General features: G+C 39.9%; 1 protein-coding gene across 1 annotated transcript in view; it reads right to left on the bottom strand.

The window, feature by feature from the left end:
* Positions 1–4,664: 4,664 nt before the first annotated feature.
* Positions 4,665–21,859, bottom strand: part of LOC139145251 (T-box transcription factor TBX20-like) — a 30,899-nt gene continuing 13,704 nt past the window's right edge. The window contains exons 4-7 of the mRNA XM_070716283.1: positions 19,371–19,517; positions 15,076–15,143; positions 11,219–11,280; positions 4,665–7,041 (exon numbers count right to left, since the gene is read on the bottom strand). Of these exons, the coding sequence (XP_070572384.1) occupies positions 6,089–7,041; positions 11,219–11,280; positions 15,076–15,143; positions 19,371–19,517 (1,230 nt within the window). The 3' untranslated portion in view covers positions 4,665–6,088. The remainder of the gene's footprint in view (positions 7,042–11,218; positions 11,281–15,075; positions 15,144–19,370; positions 19,518–21,859) is intronic.

Genomic DNA, 21,859 nt, shown 5'->3' with positions numbered 1-21,859 from the left:
ATTCCGAAAGGCCTTTGCCAGTTTGATGACGGCTAGAATAAAATAAATAAAAATGTTGAATAACAAGCTTGTATCTTTAAATGCAAGCGTATGTTTTGCCATCGTCTGCAAGATTCGCTCAATGTCAAGAAGTCGCACATCCAAGTTCACATTCAAGTTGAGAAGCAAATGTCATCGCTGAGTCTACTTCTAATCACGACCGTGGCACGTTTTACGGGCGTTATTCTTACCTCAATAGATGAAACCACACGCGACGGTAGACAATTAATCGTTCGAGAAACTGTATCAAATTTGGTAGTTTTCGGAGAATAATAAGTCAAGGAAGTTAAATTCAAGAAAAGTTCGAAATGTGAAGTCATCAAAAGACTTCTAAAGTCTATACAGATATCATGAACATTTGGAAAATATTTATTCCATGATGTTAACACAAACCGGTGGTTACTTCCCATTCACAGAAAGTTAATCACTGACAAGTCTAGGACAGCGATTTTTCGCTTCGTCTCTCACACAAATATTTTCACGACGATCTCAGCGTTTCTGAATGGTGTTTTCTGCCTCATGGCCTCGTAACTTTGGTGGCATAGTGTTGATTTGAGAGAGAGAGAGAGAGAGAGAGAGAGAGAGAGAGAGAGAGAGAGAGAGAGGAGAGAGAGAGAGAGAGAGAGAGAGAGAGAGAAAGAGAAAGAGAGAGAGAGAGAGAGAGAGAGAGAGAAGAGAGAGAGAGAGGAGAGAGAGAGAGAGAGAGAGAGAGAGAGAGAGAGAGAGAGAGAGAGAGAGAGAGAGAGATTTACTGAGTAGTATATATTTAATACATTTAACACCATCATTTTATGACACGGAAAAGGACACAAACTCGCATCAGCCGCCAGACTGGCTGAGGGCACCCCAGGCGTCTTCGGATTTACTTTCAGTTTACCTGACGCTGTAGGCGTAGTACATTCAAATTATTTTGTTTTGCGGGATAATTTTGAAAAACAATTTTTGAAGCCTTGTCTACCTCTAGGATTGCACCGGTAAAGTAAAAAATACCGTACAGTGGCACCATATAAAATTTCATCGGCGACAGCGAGACGCCAAACATTATTAATGCGAAGTATACTCGCTGATGATTCACGGTAAAATCTGGATTTGACATTTTCTCGTATTTCACCGAGCTCCGATTGTTTTGAAATGGAAGACTTTCAGATTTTTTGAAACTAGACATATGTACACTAGACTAGATATGACAAAATGAAAAGTATGTATAATCAAAGGTGGCCTATTGTATTATTTAAACACAATCTCTTATATATATATATATATATATATATATATATATATATATATATATATATATATATATATATACATACATACATACATACATACATACATACATACATACATACACCCATATGCGTGTATGCATGCATGCATGCACAGGTAACTTTAAAAGTTGCCTGCCAAAAGTAGCACCTGGCTTGATACCGTACATTTGTTTCTTTCTGAATTTCGGCAAACCAAAGTCAAAAATTATTTCCTCCTGTCGATTAAGGCGGATAACTGTAAAATATCACCTGCCTTGCCTAAAAGTGGACCTTCCCCTGACAGGCAGTCATTTCATATTCCGGTTAAAAACACACCGTCATGGCGTACTACCGAAAGCGTCTCGCTCACTCATGTACCGACTTGACAACATGAGCAATACGTGTGCGTTATTGTTGGCAAGTTAATCTACGGCCACATAGAAACTGAATTAGCAATCAAAATGTACAGCATACATAGAATCTCGGTTGAAAAGCCAAATGTTACTCTCTTATACAAGGGATCTTACGTTGTACTCGCGAATATCTGTCGTGTGTCTTATAGAGACAGGACAGCCGTCTATGTCTGCTACAACAATCCGTCATCGCCTTCAGTATACAAGATGTGTTAAACTCGTCCTACAGCAGTGTTTACTAATACATGCCTGAGAGTTGTTCCTTTTTGAATAAACGAATTAACCTTCTAAGAAAAGTTCTGATTATCTAGGTTTTTTTCATGTTACTTCCGATTATACACCTCAGAGTCGCCAGACATTGTCGCCCTGAACTATTTGCAATTAAGCCCATAAAAAAGACCTGCCTCATTGGAGGGTGTAGGGAAAATCTTTTTTATTTGTAAGACAAACATCAAGGTATCAAATAACGGTGTCAGATAAACACAGTTACAGGCATTCAATGTTTAATGTTACGCGTTGTATGTCGAATAAAAGCAAAACAAAATATTACCATTGTCATAGTTGCAAGTTTTATATTCAAAGATGTGAGGATGAGTCGGGTCTGCATCAATCGGTAGATTTTAAAACTGTAGCGCATCGGCTGTGGTTCATTTGAGCTGAAATAATGTTTGACAACAGTCGGAAAAATATCAGATTGATTTCTGGTTAACTGTCATTGGAATTATTAACGTGAATGAAAATTGCTCACTTAAAAGGCGGCATAATGTAAAACAAAGTGAAATTGTATTAATCTTGTGCTGCATTCGATTAGAATTACCATTTGTATACGTAGTAATTTGGGGATGGGTATGAGCAAGTCTGTGGTTTAAATACTGTAAAACCATATTGTTTACTAAGAATCGAGTGAATATGTTAGCGACATAATTGAATCAATTTTTCACGATAGAAAAAACGAGAACCCCCCCCCCCCCATGCAGTTTCATAGTTTCCATTTTTTAAAAGAACATATAAAAGTGGGCAACCAGTCAGAATACTAGTAGGTGAACTTGATTATGCTGGAGGACCAGATTGGGAAGTTCAACAAGGTCAAAAGGTAAAAACTGATGAGCGAAAAAACACAACATGGTTAAGGATGAAATCCTTTGAACTAATGGTTGAATGACTTTGCTGATAAGAGTTTCTCTTCAATTATCGATTCAGCTCGAATAAGTTTGAAAGGAAAAAGAGCTTTGTCTTTTGATCATAGTTTTGTATTTTTTGATTCTAGAAAACAGGCACATTTTCTTAAGACATTTCCTCTCTCTTCTCTTGAAGTGTGTTGAAATATTACGTTAAGTATATTTAGCCTTGCAAACAGAAATACATCGCGTACGATATGCAAGGCAATGTTGTTCTTGTGAAACGACCAATTCTCCACTAGACTAGAAATAACATTTTCATATCTTTGGCCGCACACACAAAACAAAATAAAAGAAACGGTACTAGTTTAAGCTAAATAAAGCCTGAAAAGGTGACAAGTCAACATTTTTTTCTAAAAATCACATTTACGCAACAATCTTTCACACAGTTTCGACAATTTGACGTTCCCTTTCAGAACCAGGTTCGTTTGTATGAGATTCGCAGGATGGTATTCTTGCCGACATTCTCTATATACTATCTGTACAAGTGTTGAGATTGTACAAATAAGCTCTGCTGTCACTGACAGTTCCATCGTAAGTAACACATTGCAGTTGGGAAGCGTGATTTCAGAGAATGGAAATGGCAATTGGTAGAAGGTCACATCGCGTATAATTCCGCGGTGACAAACAGTTCTCGCGCCGTCCGAAATTCCACTGCACTTTCCAAAATGCAAAAGTCATGTCACATTGATACCCAAATAAGGTGAAGTCACGTTTTACTGTCCCTAAGGTACTGTGACATTGCAGTCGCAGAGTCGTGATGTCTTTTGACATTATTTTTGTCGATTTATTTTTTTCCTACAGATCAGTTACGTTTTCTCCTCTCTTGAAATGAGTTGAGAGAGTTATTTTTTTCCTACTGATCAGTTACGTTTTCTCACTCTCTTGAAATGAGTTGAGAGAGTGGTTTGCTGAACAGAATAAACGATGACGTCATTCCTGGTGTCGATAAGATAATGAGCAGACGACAGGTCTAATAAATTGTCGAAATGACCGAGATATTTTGTGTTTAATTTGACCGTAATCACGAAGTGCATCGCCATTTTAGGTCACGGTTGATCTTGAGAAGATGCTTTGATTTTGTCGACGCAATGTGACCTCCCAAAAGAAGGCACTTTTAATTTTGTCGAAGCAACGCAACTTCCAAAAGATGAAATACAGCGAATTCGTCAATATAGGAATTCCTGTTGTAGGCCTACTGTCGTTGGGGCTTGTGTCGACTTGAACTTCAGTTGCCTGATTGATTGTACCATGGAGGTTTAAAAGAACCTCCAAGATTGTACATCTCTTTACACAAGAACTTTACAACACTGATAAGAAGAGACTTCGAAGAACGTAACAAATGGGCATGCGTGAAAAGTGATGAACACGGCGTGTTGAATTCATCACTTGTAACTCAGGGTGAGTCGCTACAGTTGGGGCTACAGCATAGGTTAGTAGTATCCTCTATTCCTCACAAACAGCTAACGATGTCTTATCAAAAACTCACAAATGCGACATGACATGTCTAGCGTTATATATCTCTCCCTTTTAGGAGTTACTGGAAATTAAAATCTCTACTTCTGTGAGGAGCCTCTGACAGAAACATTCAAATACCACCAACTTTTTTCTATATTAATCTGAAAAAAGGCCCTGAAACTGGAGAAGTTTATAACTGTTGGTTTCCTCCCTCAGTTTACAATATGACGTCACCGGTGTGACAAACGCTTCGGAACCAATCCAACCATTGAAAATGTCAACGATTTCGGTCAAAAGTATATTAAAACAGATCATTTAGCACACAGCAATCGAGATTAAAATCATATTATTTTATTATAATATTATCACTATTCAAACGGCAAGAAGTTGCGCTGTTTATTGGAGCGGGCCCTACAAGCCCATCATATAATAGTGTACAAATTGGAAGGAGTCCACGTCATAACACCTACACAGCACATGCACTATAGACAGACTGCAGTGTATAAGACCCATAACTTTGAAGCAGGGTTCAGGTATGGTATATCGTATAGTAGCTTCCATTTAAAGGTAGGGGGACGTCAGATCTGCGCATGTTCGACTTTCTTGTTTAAACAATGTATTTCATACTCGATATTTAGATGCATCACGTCAACATAACTGCAAGATTTAAACTTAACCATGTACATTTAACATTGCTTCAATTTTTCATCAGTCGCCCATACTTCGGATACAGTCGTTTGGGCCCATACGACCTTTGAGCGTATTTCCGACGACCCCCTGTCTTTAATATATTTGCCCTTATAATAAACATATGGACATTTTCCTCGCAGTCGATTTTGACATAAGAAAAAATGTAACCAAATACAACATGACTATGAAATTAAATGTAAACCGTATTTTCCACTTTAAGTACTTTACCCATATTTAGACTACGTAGTGTTTCCGTCTCGCGACAAATCGCTTGAATAAATAAGATTTTTTTAACCATCATAAACTTTAAAAACAATGTAAATTTCTTAATAATTCCAAGAACAGATACAGAGAAGAGTTGACGAAATCCAATCAAGTTGGACATGAACAGATACACTGCAGAAGATCAAAATGATTTCATCGTGTAAAATAAGTACTTTCCACATTAAAAATGTGATCTTAAAACTTAAATGGTGTACATTGCTCAAACAAACACGTTTTGAATGATTTCATCGTGTAAAATAAGTACTTTGCGGATTAACAATGTGATCCTAAAACTTAAATGATTTCACAGTGTTAAATCATCTACTTCCAGACTACAATGTGAGAAGATAAATCTGTTGTTTAAACCTGTTAAAATAGAAGACGTTGCTGTAATGTTAAACAACTCACAGTGATCCTGTCACATTTCACATATACAGACCTTATTTTTGCAAGAACTGAAAAGTACAACAGAATAACTCAGATCTTCAATGATAACGCTTAAGGCATGGAAAGATTTGACAAAAACAACGTTCAATATTTCAAGCGTTCCAATTTTATGCACACTACAAAAAGGGCAAAAACTTTTCAAAAGTTTCCTTGCAATAAAGTAACAAAACAACCCAAACAGGACACAGGATCGTCATCATAAGCATTCGGATACTCACATTTTCCGATGTAGTCAACTGAATATCAGGAGGCAGTGTTCAAATCCAAATCTTAATGATATCATAACATACAATTGCACTGAAATGCAAAGCCCGCCCTCCAATGCTATGTAAAAGTCACATTTCCATGGCAATTAAGCCGGAAATTTCATGGTATGGGTCGGGAAATGGCCAGTCATGTGTACGTTAACGTTCATACCCATGGTCGGGGTGTTTGTGTATGTTGCGGGCAAGAATTGGCCAGGAATGGACGTCGATGCCGACAAGGCATTGCATGTCGGGATAGTCGTCTGCTGTGACAAGGGTTGCACGTGCGACTGTTGTGAGTGCACGTGCGACAAGGCCGACGTCGGGTGGTGGTGGTGATGGTGAGAGTGGGAATGGCTGTGAGGGTCATTACTGCTGTACATTGGGACTGGGAACACGCCATTTGGTTTGTTGTTACACGGCATGTACCCCTGTGTCATGTGGGGTGGCTGTATGGCCATGCACTGCGGTTTACTGGTCATCGTGTTGTCAACTGCACACGAGGCCCGACCGACAATATTTGCCCCATGACCAACACCCATCCCACACTGCGTCGAATTTTGTGATGGTGTCATGGGAGAACTTTCATTTACGGCAGTGTCGCCAGAGCCCAGGTAATTTGATGCCAACGGCTCCGATCGTTGCTGTGCATAATTTTGCACGTGCGTCGAGGATCGTCTGCTGCAAGACGCCATGTTGCTTTCGGGCATCGGGTTTCCAAAATGGCGGTTCTTGTGCAGTGGATGGGTGATGGATGTGCTCGATTTCGCGATACTGTTGGGGCTGCAGGGGTCGTCATCGTCTTTCGCCGTCGGAGACAACTGCGTGGACAGATGGGACAGTCTTCCACCGTTCGGTTGTGTCTTGTCTTTGTTGATAGGGCTCGTCGAATTGTGGTCACCAGCGTCGATGGTCAAAGATTGGTTGCTGGACTCCGATGACGTGGATGTGTTCAATGAATTGTTTATCTCTTTCTCTTCCTTCTTTCCGGGGCCTGGGGGTGTAAGGAATGCTGTGGTTGTTTCTCCAGCTGTGCTGCTGCTCACTTTCTTGTTAGAATCTGCAATATGTAATCAGATGCAAAAGAATTCATAAAATTGATGTAGGAGCCCTGCAAAGTATCCAAAATAAGATGTTGGCTCTTGGACCAGGCGTACAGATACTGGGTGTGTTGTTAAAGGTATACAGTCACCTGTAATCTAAATATGCCCATATATGGTCAAAGGGACGTTCCTTGGTATTCAAATGCCTATATGAGGGCGCTGTTTTTAAAAAGCGGCCACCTGCTTAAAATCTGTGATTGGTTAGATTTTCTCTTTCCATGGTAACTGTGGCAAAATTGGAACAGGTGACAGTATACCTTTAATGGTGTTCAATTGCATTGCGTGTTGTTCACTGTACATCATTGTCTTTGCAGTGCTGATATTTAAATTTTAATCCTAAGTACTGGGGAGAAATAAATTTACCTTGTTTTCTAGAGAATACACCTTATCAAAACATTACAGCTATCGTTCCTTAATTACCACAACATCTCTTTTTGAAAAGGAATGTGGGCACAGAAAATGGCAATAGTTTGGAAATTATCCTTAAAGTTTCAAATAACCGTTTGAATTCGATAAACTGAAGGTGTATTGCATCGAGACAACAGTAATGCATTCATTAATCCATTCACTCATTTAATACATCAAACAAGAAAAAAGTTTAATTAGTCCTACACGGCCTAAATTAACCAAACAAAATCAGAAATTGCAAAACTGTTATCAAGACCGAGAACGGGACAAAAACTGGTATTTGCGAACGTGAAGTTTCATTGTAGGACTAGGCCTATAGGACGTCTTTCTGCACACTGCAAGATGTTCAACATACAACTGTATTTCTGACAATGATATGTGGTCGTGATCACATCTTACACATGTTGACACCTCACAGGGTTGTGCACAATAAAACCAACTATGTGGACATAACAAAGTTCATAATTTTGTTTTCCTGAACCGTACAGGAAGCTGCACCTCTTTTGAAAAGAATCAAAAAGCCTGAATAGCGGCTGTATTATTTCAATACTATTAAAATTAAAAGTTGTGCATTCGTTGAGTATCAGGGTCAGCACAGGGGAAAAAAAGTCTCTGAACCGAGACTAACAAATGCTGCAAGAGCATACTTGCATGAGACATCTGCAAGGTTCCGATGAGTTTTGTGAACAATGATCTGCGACATTCTACACTTTGCCAGGGTTATCTCAGTGAAGTAGAACGAGCAATGACTCCTCAGAGATGACATTCAGGCAGTCATTACTCTCTGTGATTCAGTGACTACGTCACGATCAAAGATCGGTATCGCGGCCGTATTTATCACTCTTTTTGAAATATGAGCACCATAAGTTAACCATCGAATCGGTGACTACCCTGGACAAGATTCACGAATTATATCATTTATTAAATGCACTTCAGATAATAACAAAATCCCAGGGAATTATTTTATAGATGTACACTTTTGGCGGTTTTTTATATCATTTTGTTCATCATTTTTCACACAGCATATACTTTTGTTAAACCGTGGCAAGCAGCCAAACCGTCATTGCATCTGTACATGAAAGCATCGATGCACTATCGAGTCCGGACTTACATGTAACATTAATCGTTTTTTCCGAAATAATGACATATGTTTACTCGTTTATTGTATAAGCTTATTTAGCCAACGCTTCATTAATCATAGCATTACTATTAAAGTTGTGTGTCACACAATTCTGAAAATAGACCATAGGTTACAGCTGGCACAACCCTGCGAAATATTTTCAGTAAGATAATTTGTAAAATTACAAAGTGTAATCCTTGAGACGTGTGTTGCACAAACACTGATATTGAAACAGTATAGGCTTTCCCTCATAAGCAATCTGACCCTTAACGTTCGTAAATTTGTCAGTTGATTCGAATTTGACCAAGAAGGGGTGACGAAATGCTACGTTTGGTCACTAAATGTATACTTGTTAGACCCATCGAAACTAACAAAAGACTGTTCAGAAAAAAAAATACGATTGAAATCGTGTATGGAACATGACTAAAAATGAAATGACCGGAGTGAAGGACATATAAATTTAACTTTATTAGCAGAATAACAATCTTTGCATGGTTAATAATGCAAATTTACATTTATATTGATTATTATCCGATGAGTTTTGTTTATCATAGGTGACGGCGTAAAGTTTAATTGCATATTTGGGCGTATCTTTCCAGCATGATGTGGAAGAGGGCGTGAGAAAATCGATGGGTACCATTTGTTTTTGTTTTTGTTTTTGAGAGAGAGAATGCGAAATAAAGTTTAGATTTCGAGTGAAAGAAATCTGGGAAGACAATATTGACTGACAAAATAATTATTATAAATAACCATGTCCGAACAAGTTTGATGTACCATCCCAGAGCTCCCCTCCACGGTAGGGTTTTAATGTTTCAAGGTCGTTCGTCAGACTAAAATACATCCTTAAAATCTGTTTGAATTTAAAATTTAACGCTTATGCCATGTAATTTTACCTTCTGGTGTTCAGGGTACGGTGTAGCTAGTATTATCATTATCAAACGCGGCGGCGCTTGCACGTCACCCCCAGTGGCTCATAACCAGTAAGGTAAACAGCATGGGGACGATAGCATCTAAAAACGACGATAAAAATCCCGGCATATCGCGTGTGAAGAAGGGAACGAGCAATGAATATCATAAACGGCAAAAGAGTGAATTAACAGGAAAGATTCGGCCTCCCTCATGTAATATTAATATGGAGTTCGTCTGAGCTGGCTTATTGCCGGCATAATGGCTGTACGCCAATGCGTATGTCGCATCTTTGACGTATGATTGACACTCCCCATAGAGTTATCCATATGAACCCTATTTCTCCGTGCTGCATTACGGAATTCTATTAAATTACACTTGATGAAATGATCAATCTTAAGTCTATGACCTCTGACCTTCCATTTTGTCAGGCGGTTCACCAGTCCACATGCCAGCATTTGAGAAACAAAAAGTTGACTCTGATTCCTACTCGTTAATTGAGCATAAAGTTCCCTTAATCTCTCTCTCTCTCTCTCTCTCTCTCTCTCTCTCTCTCTCTCTCTCTCTCTCTCTCTCTCTCATCGAAATGGCCATTTTAACCTTTAACCGCTAATTTCATTCAAACATCTTTGCAATATTAACAACATGGGGAAGCATTTCGCATAATGCTGAGCCAAGCAGCTTGTCTGACGAGTGACTGCACCTGCATTCATAAGACGTGTGTAGAAATGGATTGGTGATCGCCCGATAAATTTGGATGAGCATCGTAAAATACGCTATTATGCAATACAATGGCACACGACTGTCGTAGGGTAGTGATGTGCTCGCCAGTTTCGCAAGGTCGAGTTATGTTCAGCGTAAAGTTGTGTTTCCCGGTCAGCTATAAATGACACGAGCCACCTATACAATTTCAGACGTTGTACCTAGATAAGCTACACTGGGAGAGAGCAAATGTAAGTTTAAAGACAAACACCTCCAATGCGTAATTATGATCGCGGATGTTTATCGTGTTCAAATTGGTGCCCACCCCGTCATTTTGAGATTGGTATTTAGCAGCTGTTATGGCAAACTGAAGCTGCGTCTCTTTTTTCCATATGCAGCACTGGACTTTCAGAAATAAGGAATAAAAGAGGAAATGTGGAAACCGAGGCAGCTTACACAAAACGCGGGAAAAAAACAGAGAAACACAAACAGAAAGCTGAGATGCCCTTATACGAGTTGAGAGACAAAAGAAAATCAAAGAGAAAACGTAAAAACTGTCAACTTTCAGGTACACGATCCCCGGGCCGGTGATCTCGATTACATCAAAATCGGATCCAGATTTCGTTTTCAGATCCTTGCTCAGGGAAACCCAATTGTAAGCCTACCCTTTTGATACCAAAGGAACAGGGCAGATTGACATACATGTAACTTCCATCTTCAAATCTCTTCAAAGCTCAATTTCTTCAACGCAGTGACGGACCCATGCCTCGATGTAACTCGGCAGTGCGATCCAATATTATCAAACTTTCATATGAAAGTACATTATCTAAAAATTATCTCCTCAAAGAGGTCTCTGAGAATGACACGAGACTCCAGAGTCCAAGGAGAAAGACTAAAAGCCTGTGCAAAATGAAAGAAAATGAAAAACAGACAGCATTGAAGATATCGAAGACATGAGAATAAGAATACTTTATTTAGCGGCATAAGATTTCTCTTACCAGGATTTTCATGGTCAAACGTTTCGATACAGCCGCTAGGTCGCTTGATTCCACGATCCAACCTGCAAAACAAAGGTCAGCCTACGATGAACGAGGAGATAAGTGCTTAACTCGATTTCTCAGCACGAGACACATTTTGATATAATTTTAGGGTCAGGCTTTACACTCGGACACAGCAAAGAGAAATGTCGTTAAGAGAGTTCTAGATAATCGCGACACGCCAGATTTCGGGGCCAGAAATGAGGCTTTCGATGGAAATTTAAGCAATTAAAATTTTGTAATTAATGCAGGTCGGTGCTTCTGGGATGATTCCGTCCTGTGATTGAGTTCGTGTGCAGATAACAACCACACAATTTAACTGTGTACAGGCATTAATATGAACGACACAGATAAGAAAAGGAGCTAAAGGTTGCGTCGGAGACATTAGGGATTTTGTTTCTGTTTTAGAATGTGACGAAAACAGTTTCAATGTGCGTCTATGATTTCATCTGACTTTCCCAGTCACGCAGATACCTTTGGTTATTAAAATCATGAACCGTTGCATTCCCTGTGTGTAATTTCTTTTGTTGATTCTAATACGAAAGGTCGATTATAAACGCTACTGTATCCTCTGAAAAGTAGGCGATCCCCGGAGATCAAATCAATCTAATTCTTTGCAAATATTTTGATGACAAGACAATCCTTGTGAAAGAAAATTTGCCGGGGGATACCGACAGGAGGAGGGAAACTGACAATCGAGCCCTCAAATAAAATTTTATGACTCGATCGCCCAAATTGACCATTAGTTATTTCTGATTCTGAGTAATGACCATTTAAATTATTTAACTGGTTTGCACGGATTCCTCTCGTTTTTATTGCTAATTGTGGACAAGGAAATTGAACTAGGGGCAAATACAATGGGATGAATACAACCAGAATATAATAGAGAAGGATGTTTACTGAGGTCCATACAAATGAAATCGAAACGAGCAACGCCCAGAACACATCAGAGACCAAACTGAAATGTACACAGATCACATGGGAGGTGACATTTATCTTCTGAGAGATACGATCTGACATAATTCCAATCTACTTCCCGATTAATTGTGCGCGGAAACAAACCTCTTTCCAATTTGGTCGAGGATGACTTTTTAGAGAGCTCGACACAGCCTGTTATAAATGGTAAATTAGCGTAGCTGTCGATGCTATACAAAGGAAAATACAATGTGATAAAGTAGAGTTGGTATCAGGAGACCGGCAAAGACTGCTCGTCACATTATTAAACTCTTTTACCCCCCGACTGGTAATTTCCCGCGGAAATTGAGCAGTCAAAATTTACAAATTCTTCGTGACTTTTACGCAATGTCCGCGTCAAATTTGACCGAAATCTCAATAGGTGAATGTCTGAAGCGATGCTACATCAAAACAAACAGATTACACCCCGTGCGAATAGATTTCCGGAGAAATGATACTTGAAGATACTTAAACGGCCCTTGATGCTGGCAAATCGCCTTAACCAAACTCTCAGGGAAAAAGATGTAGGTAGTAAAACATATAATTCCGATCTCCGAGCCAAATGACAGCTTGTATTTTGCAGTCGACAAATCCCTAGATTTGGTTAATTTAATCAAAAGTCGCTTGAGCAAAAATGGCGGTAATCTCGACATACGTTCTCGTAATCCGCTAAAGTCCCTCCTGACAGCTCTAGTATTTGATGTGACAAGCCTATAGTGGGATAGAATTTCATTCCTGCTCTCGTGTACCACTGTGGTGTCTCCTCTCAGAGAGTAAATTTCGCCGAAATCCTCGATGTCCTGATGTGAGAACTTAGGCACTATTTCATCAAGTTTTTTTTTTCATCCGCAGTAGATACGCTCTTTTTCTTGATCTGTTGCGGGTGATGGGGAATTATACCTTAATAGTGATTGTAGAAACAGATATATTTTTTTTGGAAATTTAAGGATAGAGTTGAATATGAATTACTTGTGTAATTTACTTACAAATGCAATAACGTAACGATGGTCCTGTCGCAATACATTAAAATACAAAAAATGACTCGCACTGAAATTTTGCTGTCGTTCAGTGCACAGATTATTTTGAACTAGTAGATTTATTTTCCCGCCAAAAATACATTTCAACGGCGCAGGGTGGCTGCTCACTCGAGAGAAAAAAATCCACCACGCGGGCATGGATTAAAAGTGTCTCGAAATTCGAAACGCGTTTGATAATCTACGAAAGGTCGGATGACACAAGCTCTCTTATACGACGACCTTAGTTAGCTGAAGCACAAAATATATAGGTTTCAGAATGTATAGTACATTTATTCTTACGGGGCCACCTTCTTTTCTGAACAAACATCTACAGTTTAAGTGCCCTATTGACAAATTACTCAAGAAAAATGTGGTCATCCTTACATACGGGGGTTTCGGTTGATGATGTGTACTGTGATAAACGACGCACAGACTCGCCCGAAAGTGGCTACGTTTCCATAAAGCGGCACTCGTGATGATGCTGGGCTATCATAAAGTTCCAAGTCGCAACTCACAGTCTATTATACTGTCATTGAGAATTGATCAGTGCTCTCTATACTCTCGTCAACGCCATCACTTACTGTTGGAATTGAATCCGCGCAAAAAAGGCACCTCGAAGGCGCTGTGCCGTGCGGGGAGTTGATTCGACGAATTGCCTGTAATTGCCTGTCCCACTTTTTTTACTCGCAATACTGCATTTGAATATAAAAACATGGTTTTGTCCGTGAGACTTTCTTTCGTCCGCTGCCAAGTCCATAATTCGGTTGTTTGCAGCCATCTAACGTTCATCAATTTTCCTCCGGAAAATGAAAATTTATCCCGGGCGAGGGAGATAGCATGACACAAATTTGTCAATTGTTAGCGAGGTGCGAAGTCTGACATGAGCGAAATAGAGTTGTCTCCTTACCGATGTCTCGTCCAATTATCGCGAGAGTTGAGGAGCAATTCAGAGGACATTAAAAGTAATAAAGTTCGTCGAGTAGTTTATCCGTCAAATAGCTTCTTCCGCGACAACCCACCAACTCACACCCAAGAATCGTACTGCGGTTAATGCACGCCAGAGTCATAGAAACTAAATTTGTTTATTGTGACATGAAAGTAATTCTAAATCATTTTAAACGGCGACCTGACACGTAAAAACTAAGATAGCCACCGTGTCGAGATGCGACGGGTCAATTAAAATTGCAGGGAAAACAGGCATCCTAGTAAATGTTTAATTAGTTCACGATCCGCAATAAATATCGGTGTATTCTCTGTTGTCTCCGATTTCATTTTTGACATGCGCGTAGGTTAACTAAAATAGGTCACAGCAACTTGAAATTTCGTACTTGACTATTTCACTCGCCGCTATTTTCAACATTCATCTCATCGATAAAATCCCAAGGAGCTTCTGCCTCAAAGCTTGTAAAAAGTTAGTGTCTCGTCGCAAGACAAGATGGATAGTTTGGTTTGATATCTGAGAAAAACGTAATCTTTGTGGTTTTTTAATGATTTTTCTATTTTGGGCAGAATGCGTCTTGGATGGGGGAGGGGGTCGCCGAAAAAAAAGGCCCCAGTTCTCACTTCATTTGAAGGTCCTTTTTGATTTTAGAGAGCAGATAATCAAAAACTAAAGGTATAGATTTACACTTAGAATGGCAGCCATTTTGAATTTCAACGTTGTTAACGTAAGATTTCTATAAAATTTTCACTATGATCGCACTTAAGCTTTCGTCGGAAGGCTTCACGACCATTGTTAAACTTTTATGTCCAAGGCGTGTAATTTTACCCTCGACGCAAACTCTTCCGCCACGCGCGCTGCCTCTACAAAACTCAAACACATGTAGTACAACGATTGAGCAGTCTCACCTTCGGGATAAGCCGTTGTCTCGAAATCCCTTCGCGAATGGATTATTGTCAATCTTGAGTTGGGTGATCTGAATTTTAAAAGAAGGAAACAAGATTTAAATGCGACAACATGATTTATTAGATAAGATATATTTATAATGATAATTGATCCCTTCTCGTCAAAAAAATAAAATAAAAATAAGATAACGCCACATAGTGTTCGTTGTAAAGGTAAGATATCTCTGATAAAGACACGAAGCTTGCAAAAACACTTCATAGGAACTGTAAGAACGAAGTCATGCAACCAGAACAAGGTATAATTCTCTATCTCTGAGGAAAATTGGTGCAGAGTAAATAATAGTATTGAAGGTTCATTACGTTAGGCAAAACCAGTTGACTTCGATTCACTCGATTTAATAAAGCGTCCTTCAGTCAGGCAAGCGGAGTGAAAAGAGGGGGCAGTTGATGACCTAGAGCTGAGGTCAGGCAACTGTCCAAAGTTTGGATCCATCCTGCGAGGCTGAAAGTGCGGGAAATAGCAGAATTCCCGAGGAATGGGGGTCGGGATGGAATCTAAGGCCCAAGCAAGGGCAGAATGACCGAAGTGACCTTATGCAGTTCTGTACTTTAACAATAACCAAACACCAAAGATCGAACTTGGAGGTTCATTTTAATTTCATCTTCCGTTAGTTCATCGCTCGAACAGTTAGTGGATTTTTGTAACCACTACCGGATTGTGCCACGGAACTGCAGAAATGGAAAAATAAAGTTTGGTGCGACTGCTGTAGAAGTGATTATGTTTACAGGGAGGGGAAACATGAAAAAGGGGGAAAGTAAGAAACGGAAAACTTGAAAATCCCTTGTCGATATGAGACGTAAAAGGGGCGCCACATCAAATCCTTGGATTTACTTCAAAATTGCCTTCGGGTTGAGTTACAGCGCGCCATGGAGCGGTACTGTTGGAGGAAATTCTTGCAGCACACAATACGAAACCACACCACGCCCCGATGGGTATGAAGTAACCGTATGCCAGCGAGAATCATGTTTCCCGATCGGACCTCGGGGGGGGGGGGGGGGAGAGAGAGAGAACTGCGCTAAAGAAGTATAGTGCACGTCGGTATCTCACCATGGTTTGCTGTCTTCGCATTTCATTGTTTTCAAATAATGTGGTTTTACTCTTCTCCGTACGGTAGATTCCGAGATTAACTTTATTTACCTTTATTTACACAACTCCCGTGTCGCATGTGGAATCTATTCAAGTAGTCTTCAGATGTTGTTTTCCCCTCCCTCCCTCCCTCCTGTCTCGTTCTCTGTCTGTCTGTCTGTCTGTCTGTCTGTCTGTCTGTCTCTCTCTCTCTCTCTCTCTCTCTCTCTCTCTCTCTCTCTCTCTCTCTCTCTCTCTCTCTCTCTCTCTCTCTCTTGATCTGTTGATTCGAAATACGTCTCGCTAACCCCTCAATCTCACACTTCAAATAAAAATACACGTACTACCTGATACCCTCAGCTAATAAACCGTGAACGAGCTCGACAAAGAAGCTGTCAGGAAAAAAGTCGCAAAAATCTGTAATGATGCAACGTCTAAAATGATCTTCGTGAAAAAAGTTGACATCTGCCTCAGATTCGGGATAACTGTACAATATGCACTATTCATGGTAACGGAATCAGTGTGAAAACAGCGACCCTAACGAAAACATTCACCGGATCGGTACTACACAAACACGCAATGATCGAAGGAGATCACAAAGATTGAGAGAGATCATCATTTAGTATTCATTCACAAGGACAAGTGTCTGCTGATGAAAAAGCTAAAAATTTTGTAAAAGTGGCATGTTGGTATTAATCAAGAGCGCATGGCGGGAATGTGTGTGGACGCCGTGAAAAAGAAGAGTGCCCGGAGGTGTACTTAGCTCGGCCCATTAACGCTGGAAAGAACCCATTCATAGCATTGTTGTGAAACTGGTTTACAATTAACAAGCCAAACTACCTACTCAATAAAAAAAAACAACCCGCACCCTTTTCAAAGGCCTAATTCAAAGACAATAGCGTCTGGCGGTTTCAAAGTCGCATGGCAAACCGTGGCGACATGCTTCCCAGTGAAGGCACGATTTAACATTGCCTTTAATATGGCGATGAAAACACAGGCTATGAGAGTTGGAGGCGAAAAGTCTGACACCCTCTGAACACTTCATAAATATGACGATGCTATTGTTGTTCTTGGAACGTTGGCGCATGGAGGTCTCTTCCTACCTCCATGGTTGGCGTAAGGAGTGAAAGTTGACAAACAATTGTCGTACTTCCTGAGAATGGACATCATAGTGTGTGTCCAAGTTCAGACTGGGTCCAGAAAGTGGACGCGTCTATAGATATGCCAGCATGTTTCTTCGGCACAGCCACTTACATGACCGACAGTATCTGTGGCCTGAGCAATTAAGTTCATCCCCCGGCAACGCCCCCCCCCATACAGAAATGTTAAAATATTACTCTGGTATAGGTGCCGGACAGTGTGCCAATGTTTTGGTCTGCATTTGAAACATCACTACACATACTAGTATTCATTATTCCGTTTTACATGGCATTTACATGGCATAAATTCAATGGATAAAGCTATGGTTATTTACGTCTATCTGTCTGTCTGTCTGTCTGTCTGTCTGTCTGTCTGTATGTATGTATGTATGTATGTATGTATGTATGTATGTATGTATGTATGTATGTATGTATGTATGTATGTATGTATGTATGTATGTACATGTAAGGTAGACAGATTGACTAACAGGCAGACAGACAGACAGACAGACAGACACTCAAGCACATATGAATGCATAGACGCAGTCTTGGATAAAGCAAACCCACTTTTTATGCTAGCATAAACCAACCATGGGGACGAAACTAAACTTTACATGGCCAATATGATATTTTCTATGCTATTACATCTTCTCCTGTCTGCTTAAAAACCGCCGAAAGGGGTCCGTGTTGCAGTTAACAGCGTATGTGCACGCTCGTGACACCGTCAAAACACCCTTGTTCCCAGGCAGAGGCCGTTCTTCGTTCCGACTTCGTCGCGAAGCCTACGTCATGAATAAGTTATAAGCAACAAGTTGTATTGCGGAACTTACGACTGCGTCGCCCCTGGCGTCATTAATAAATAAGGCCGTAGCCGCTAGTCTCAAAAGTACTCCTATTATTTCATCACTCGGTGTAAAATGTTCGAAGATAATTACTTTGTTGTCCAGTAATATAATTTTGCCGTCTATTTACAGGCGATATTCACCATTCTACTGCAATCTTTCGGCGGGTTACATGTATACACGCATTTTTACTCAAGGGTGTTACATAAAAAAGTGAGGGGTCTATTTCGTCAACTTCTATCAAGCGAGACAGCATAGAGAGACATAGCAGATTAGATTGGAGTTGATACTAAACGAAAGTTAATATCATAGGGCTGTAACATACGGTGGATCAAGAAAACTTTGATTTTCCTTGCTGCGCGATTGAATAATTTCCTTTTCTATCGGCTCATAACAGCCCTGACCATGTCCTAAAGAGTGTGTGACTCTCGTGAAAGTAATTTTAGAACGATGGGTTATGGCGGGTGGGGAATATGGACGGGTAAACGAAGACGTCGCTGATTGTATAACAGTGCTCGGTTCTTTCAGGCGTTGTGAAGCTTGCGACAGTAGGTACATGCAGTTCTATGGCTCGGTGTCGAGTTGGACCTATCAGGCGATGGCCTTGCAGGGTCGATACCATAAAATAGTTAATATGATTGAGAAACACTATTTTCATAATTAGGACAAACAATATGAGTCTCTGAACCCATGAATGACTAATTTTGTAATTATTGAAGGTGACTGTGCTCCCCTAGGAAGATACAGGTCTGACACATATACATATATTGATGTATAGAAAGTGTACATTTGTGTATGTATGTATGTATGTATGTATGTATGTATGTATGTATGTATGTATGTATGTATGTATGTATGTATGTATGTATGTATGTATGTATGTATGTATGTATGTTATCTGTCTGTCCATCTACCTACCTATTATCTATCTATTTATCTATCTATCTATCTATCTATCTATCTATCTATCTATCTATCTATCTATATATCTATGTATATAACTATCTTTATATCTATCTTATATCTATCTATCTTCTATCTAACTATCTATCTATAACTATCTATATACATGTATCTATCTATCTATTTGTGAATGCATGCTTATACTAACGTAGTTATCTATTTCTTTATGCGCGAGATGGTTGTGTGCGTTTAATTCATCTGCAACTTTCTGTGTTCATGTATCCTTACCTTTTCATTTTGATATGCGGTGACGGCGATAAACTGGGTTTCTTGAAAAGCGTATGTACTGAAAGAATTCCAACGCAGACTGAAGACGTCATTTGCTTGCACAATGTGAAAACGAGGCTGGTACTTATGCATGGAGTTCAGTACAATCTATGGGAAAAAATGATAAGGAGCGGATCATGACTAAAAGTTTTTAAAATTAATCAAAAAGTTGCTGAATTTACATAATTTTCACTATCAACAGGCTATAGACTCAACTTGAAATGTACATTGTATGTTAGCTGTGTACGAAAACAGTTAAGATCTAGTATCGGCCAAGAAAAAAGACGTTGAGTCGAAAGTGAACATGCTGGTCAGGTCTTGACAGACAGCGAAAGCGTCAAAGATTCTACGTTTATGTGAACTTGTCTGTGAACTGGTTGAAGTTTGTGTTGTTTTTTCCACCATTTGGTGGAAAATGTTTGACCAGTTTCTGCTTGAAGAACCTTCATTATCGATATTGATGGTGGGTGTTTATGGGCGTCCTTCTTGCGGTAATAGTGGTGTACCAAGCCCTTTCTGTATGTGAAACTCAATCGAAGGTGTCGATGTTTCTCATCATTGATGACAAACTGTTTCTGCCGGTGTAGAGTAAAAGTGGCTTAGAGTAACTGACAGTGTTCAGATCAGAGTGACTGCTGGGAAAACTTGAAGCTTACGCATCGCGGAAGACTATCTTCAAAACCTAAACTTAATTATTCCACAGCTATAACTCTCGTTACAATAAGGGACTGCTTCAACATCTCTGCCGATAGGTGACTGCCATGGCGCCGTTATTTGAAATTTCAAACTCCATTATGCTCCACGAAGGGCCATTCAGTGCCGACACACGGACGCATGTTTGACAAAAAATGGCGTTCGCTTGGAAGCAAAATGAAAGTGCGCCAATTTTGAGATCGTTTTTGTTTTTGTCCACGAGACAGAGGAGCAATGTTGGCAATAAAATGAAGTCTCCCATTTCAAATTTTGGACGCAGGTTCTCTGATTGAACCTTTTGATCCACCTCAAATGCCCGGATGTCGGCACAACCCGCCACAGGAAACGATCATTTTTGAGTACAGTCCTAGGCCGACAAAGGTCCTTCTTTGGTGGGATATAAAGTTCATCTTATTTCTAAAGTTTAAATTGCAAACCAATGTAGAATCTATCGCAACAACTCGAGAAGATTCGTCCGAAATCTCAGAGAATTAATCTGCGAGGTACGCAAATCTACTATTCGTATTGTACACAAAGCCAGTTTCCTTTCTCGAGTGGTATTGGAGCTTTGAAGGGAAAAACCGATAATATACACAAAAGCGTCGCCAGTGTGATTATAAGATTTAAGCATGTTAAAGCCAACGGGCGAAACGAATGGGAGGCTCCGCATTTCTTCTCATCCCGTGCCCAAGATTAAGTGAAATTAAATACGCACAAACGAACTGGGAAACTCGTATCGGATACCTGGTGCATGCATCTAGCAATAGGACGACGCCGAGTGGAATACTATACGGCACCAGTGTTCGGAATGAAAGGGCAGATAGAATGTCTACAGCGTGTGAGGGAACTCCGATAAATGTTGGGACAAAGTTTGAACAAAAAAGATACAAGAATCAATAAACAAATAATCAAATTATATTTTGAAACCAGGTCACGAAATACTGATGTGCGCAACAAGAATTTTATTTTTAACTTAAATAATGTACAATGTTGTGATAAGATGTTTTCTTGGGAGTTTGGTTAGATATGCTTTTCTCTCGGTGTTGACTTTATTTTAAAACAATAGAGTGTCGATCATTGACGTCCATCATCGCCCGATGGTGACAAAGCAGTCTGTATTGTCGACAATCTCGCACCATCAACACAAAGGAAACACTGGGCACGGAAATCGAGACGGGAATATTTCTCGCGGTCGCCACACCAATCATCTAAAAATTTAATTGAGTGACATATTTTAAGGCAGTCTCCGGAAGCCGGGTAAACTAGCTGAATTCATTGTTGGGAGCTGGATTGTGGAAGCACGTCAACACTGGCCGGATGACGGAGATGGCTACGGAAGATGCTGCCATAGTAACGGATGGGCGACTACTAGCACACGAAGATGAACATTAAAATGGACACAAAATATTCATTATGTTGGGCGGCGAGTGCACTCACATTCACTTTCAAGGACTCGGGTTTGTCTTGATTGGCTTTCTTTTGAGAGTGACGTTTGTATTGGGGAAAATGAGAGACTTTTTTCTCCAACTAAGAGAAGGAAAAGAGGTCTTTTCCTGGGCAATTAACAATTTGTAATTACATCGCTAAGTGATCGTTGAAGTAAACATCTGTTCAGGAGGGGGCAGACATACCCATCCGCGGTGTTGACGACGACGAACCGAGGCAAATTAAGATTAATCGAGGAAACCAAAATTTTAAAAAGCACATGAGACAGACGAGGAACAAAATGTAACAAAGGTAGAAGGGTGCTTTTAGCG

The sequence above is a fragment of the Ptychodera flava genome, chromosome 12, assembly GCF_041260155.1.
Source record: "Ptychodera flava strain L36383 chromosome 12, AS_Pfla_20210202, whole genome shotgun sequence".
In the NCBI taxonomy this organism is placed as follows: Eukaryota; Metazoa; Hemichordata; class Enteropneusta; family Ptychoderidae; genus Ptychodera; species Ptychodera flava.
Note: the sequence above shows the minus strand (reverse complement) of the source record. Positions and strands in the feature narration are given on the sequence as shown.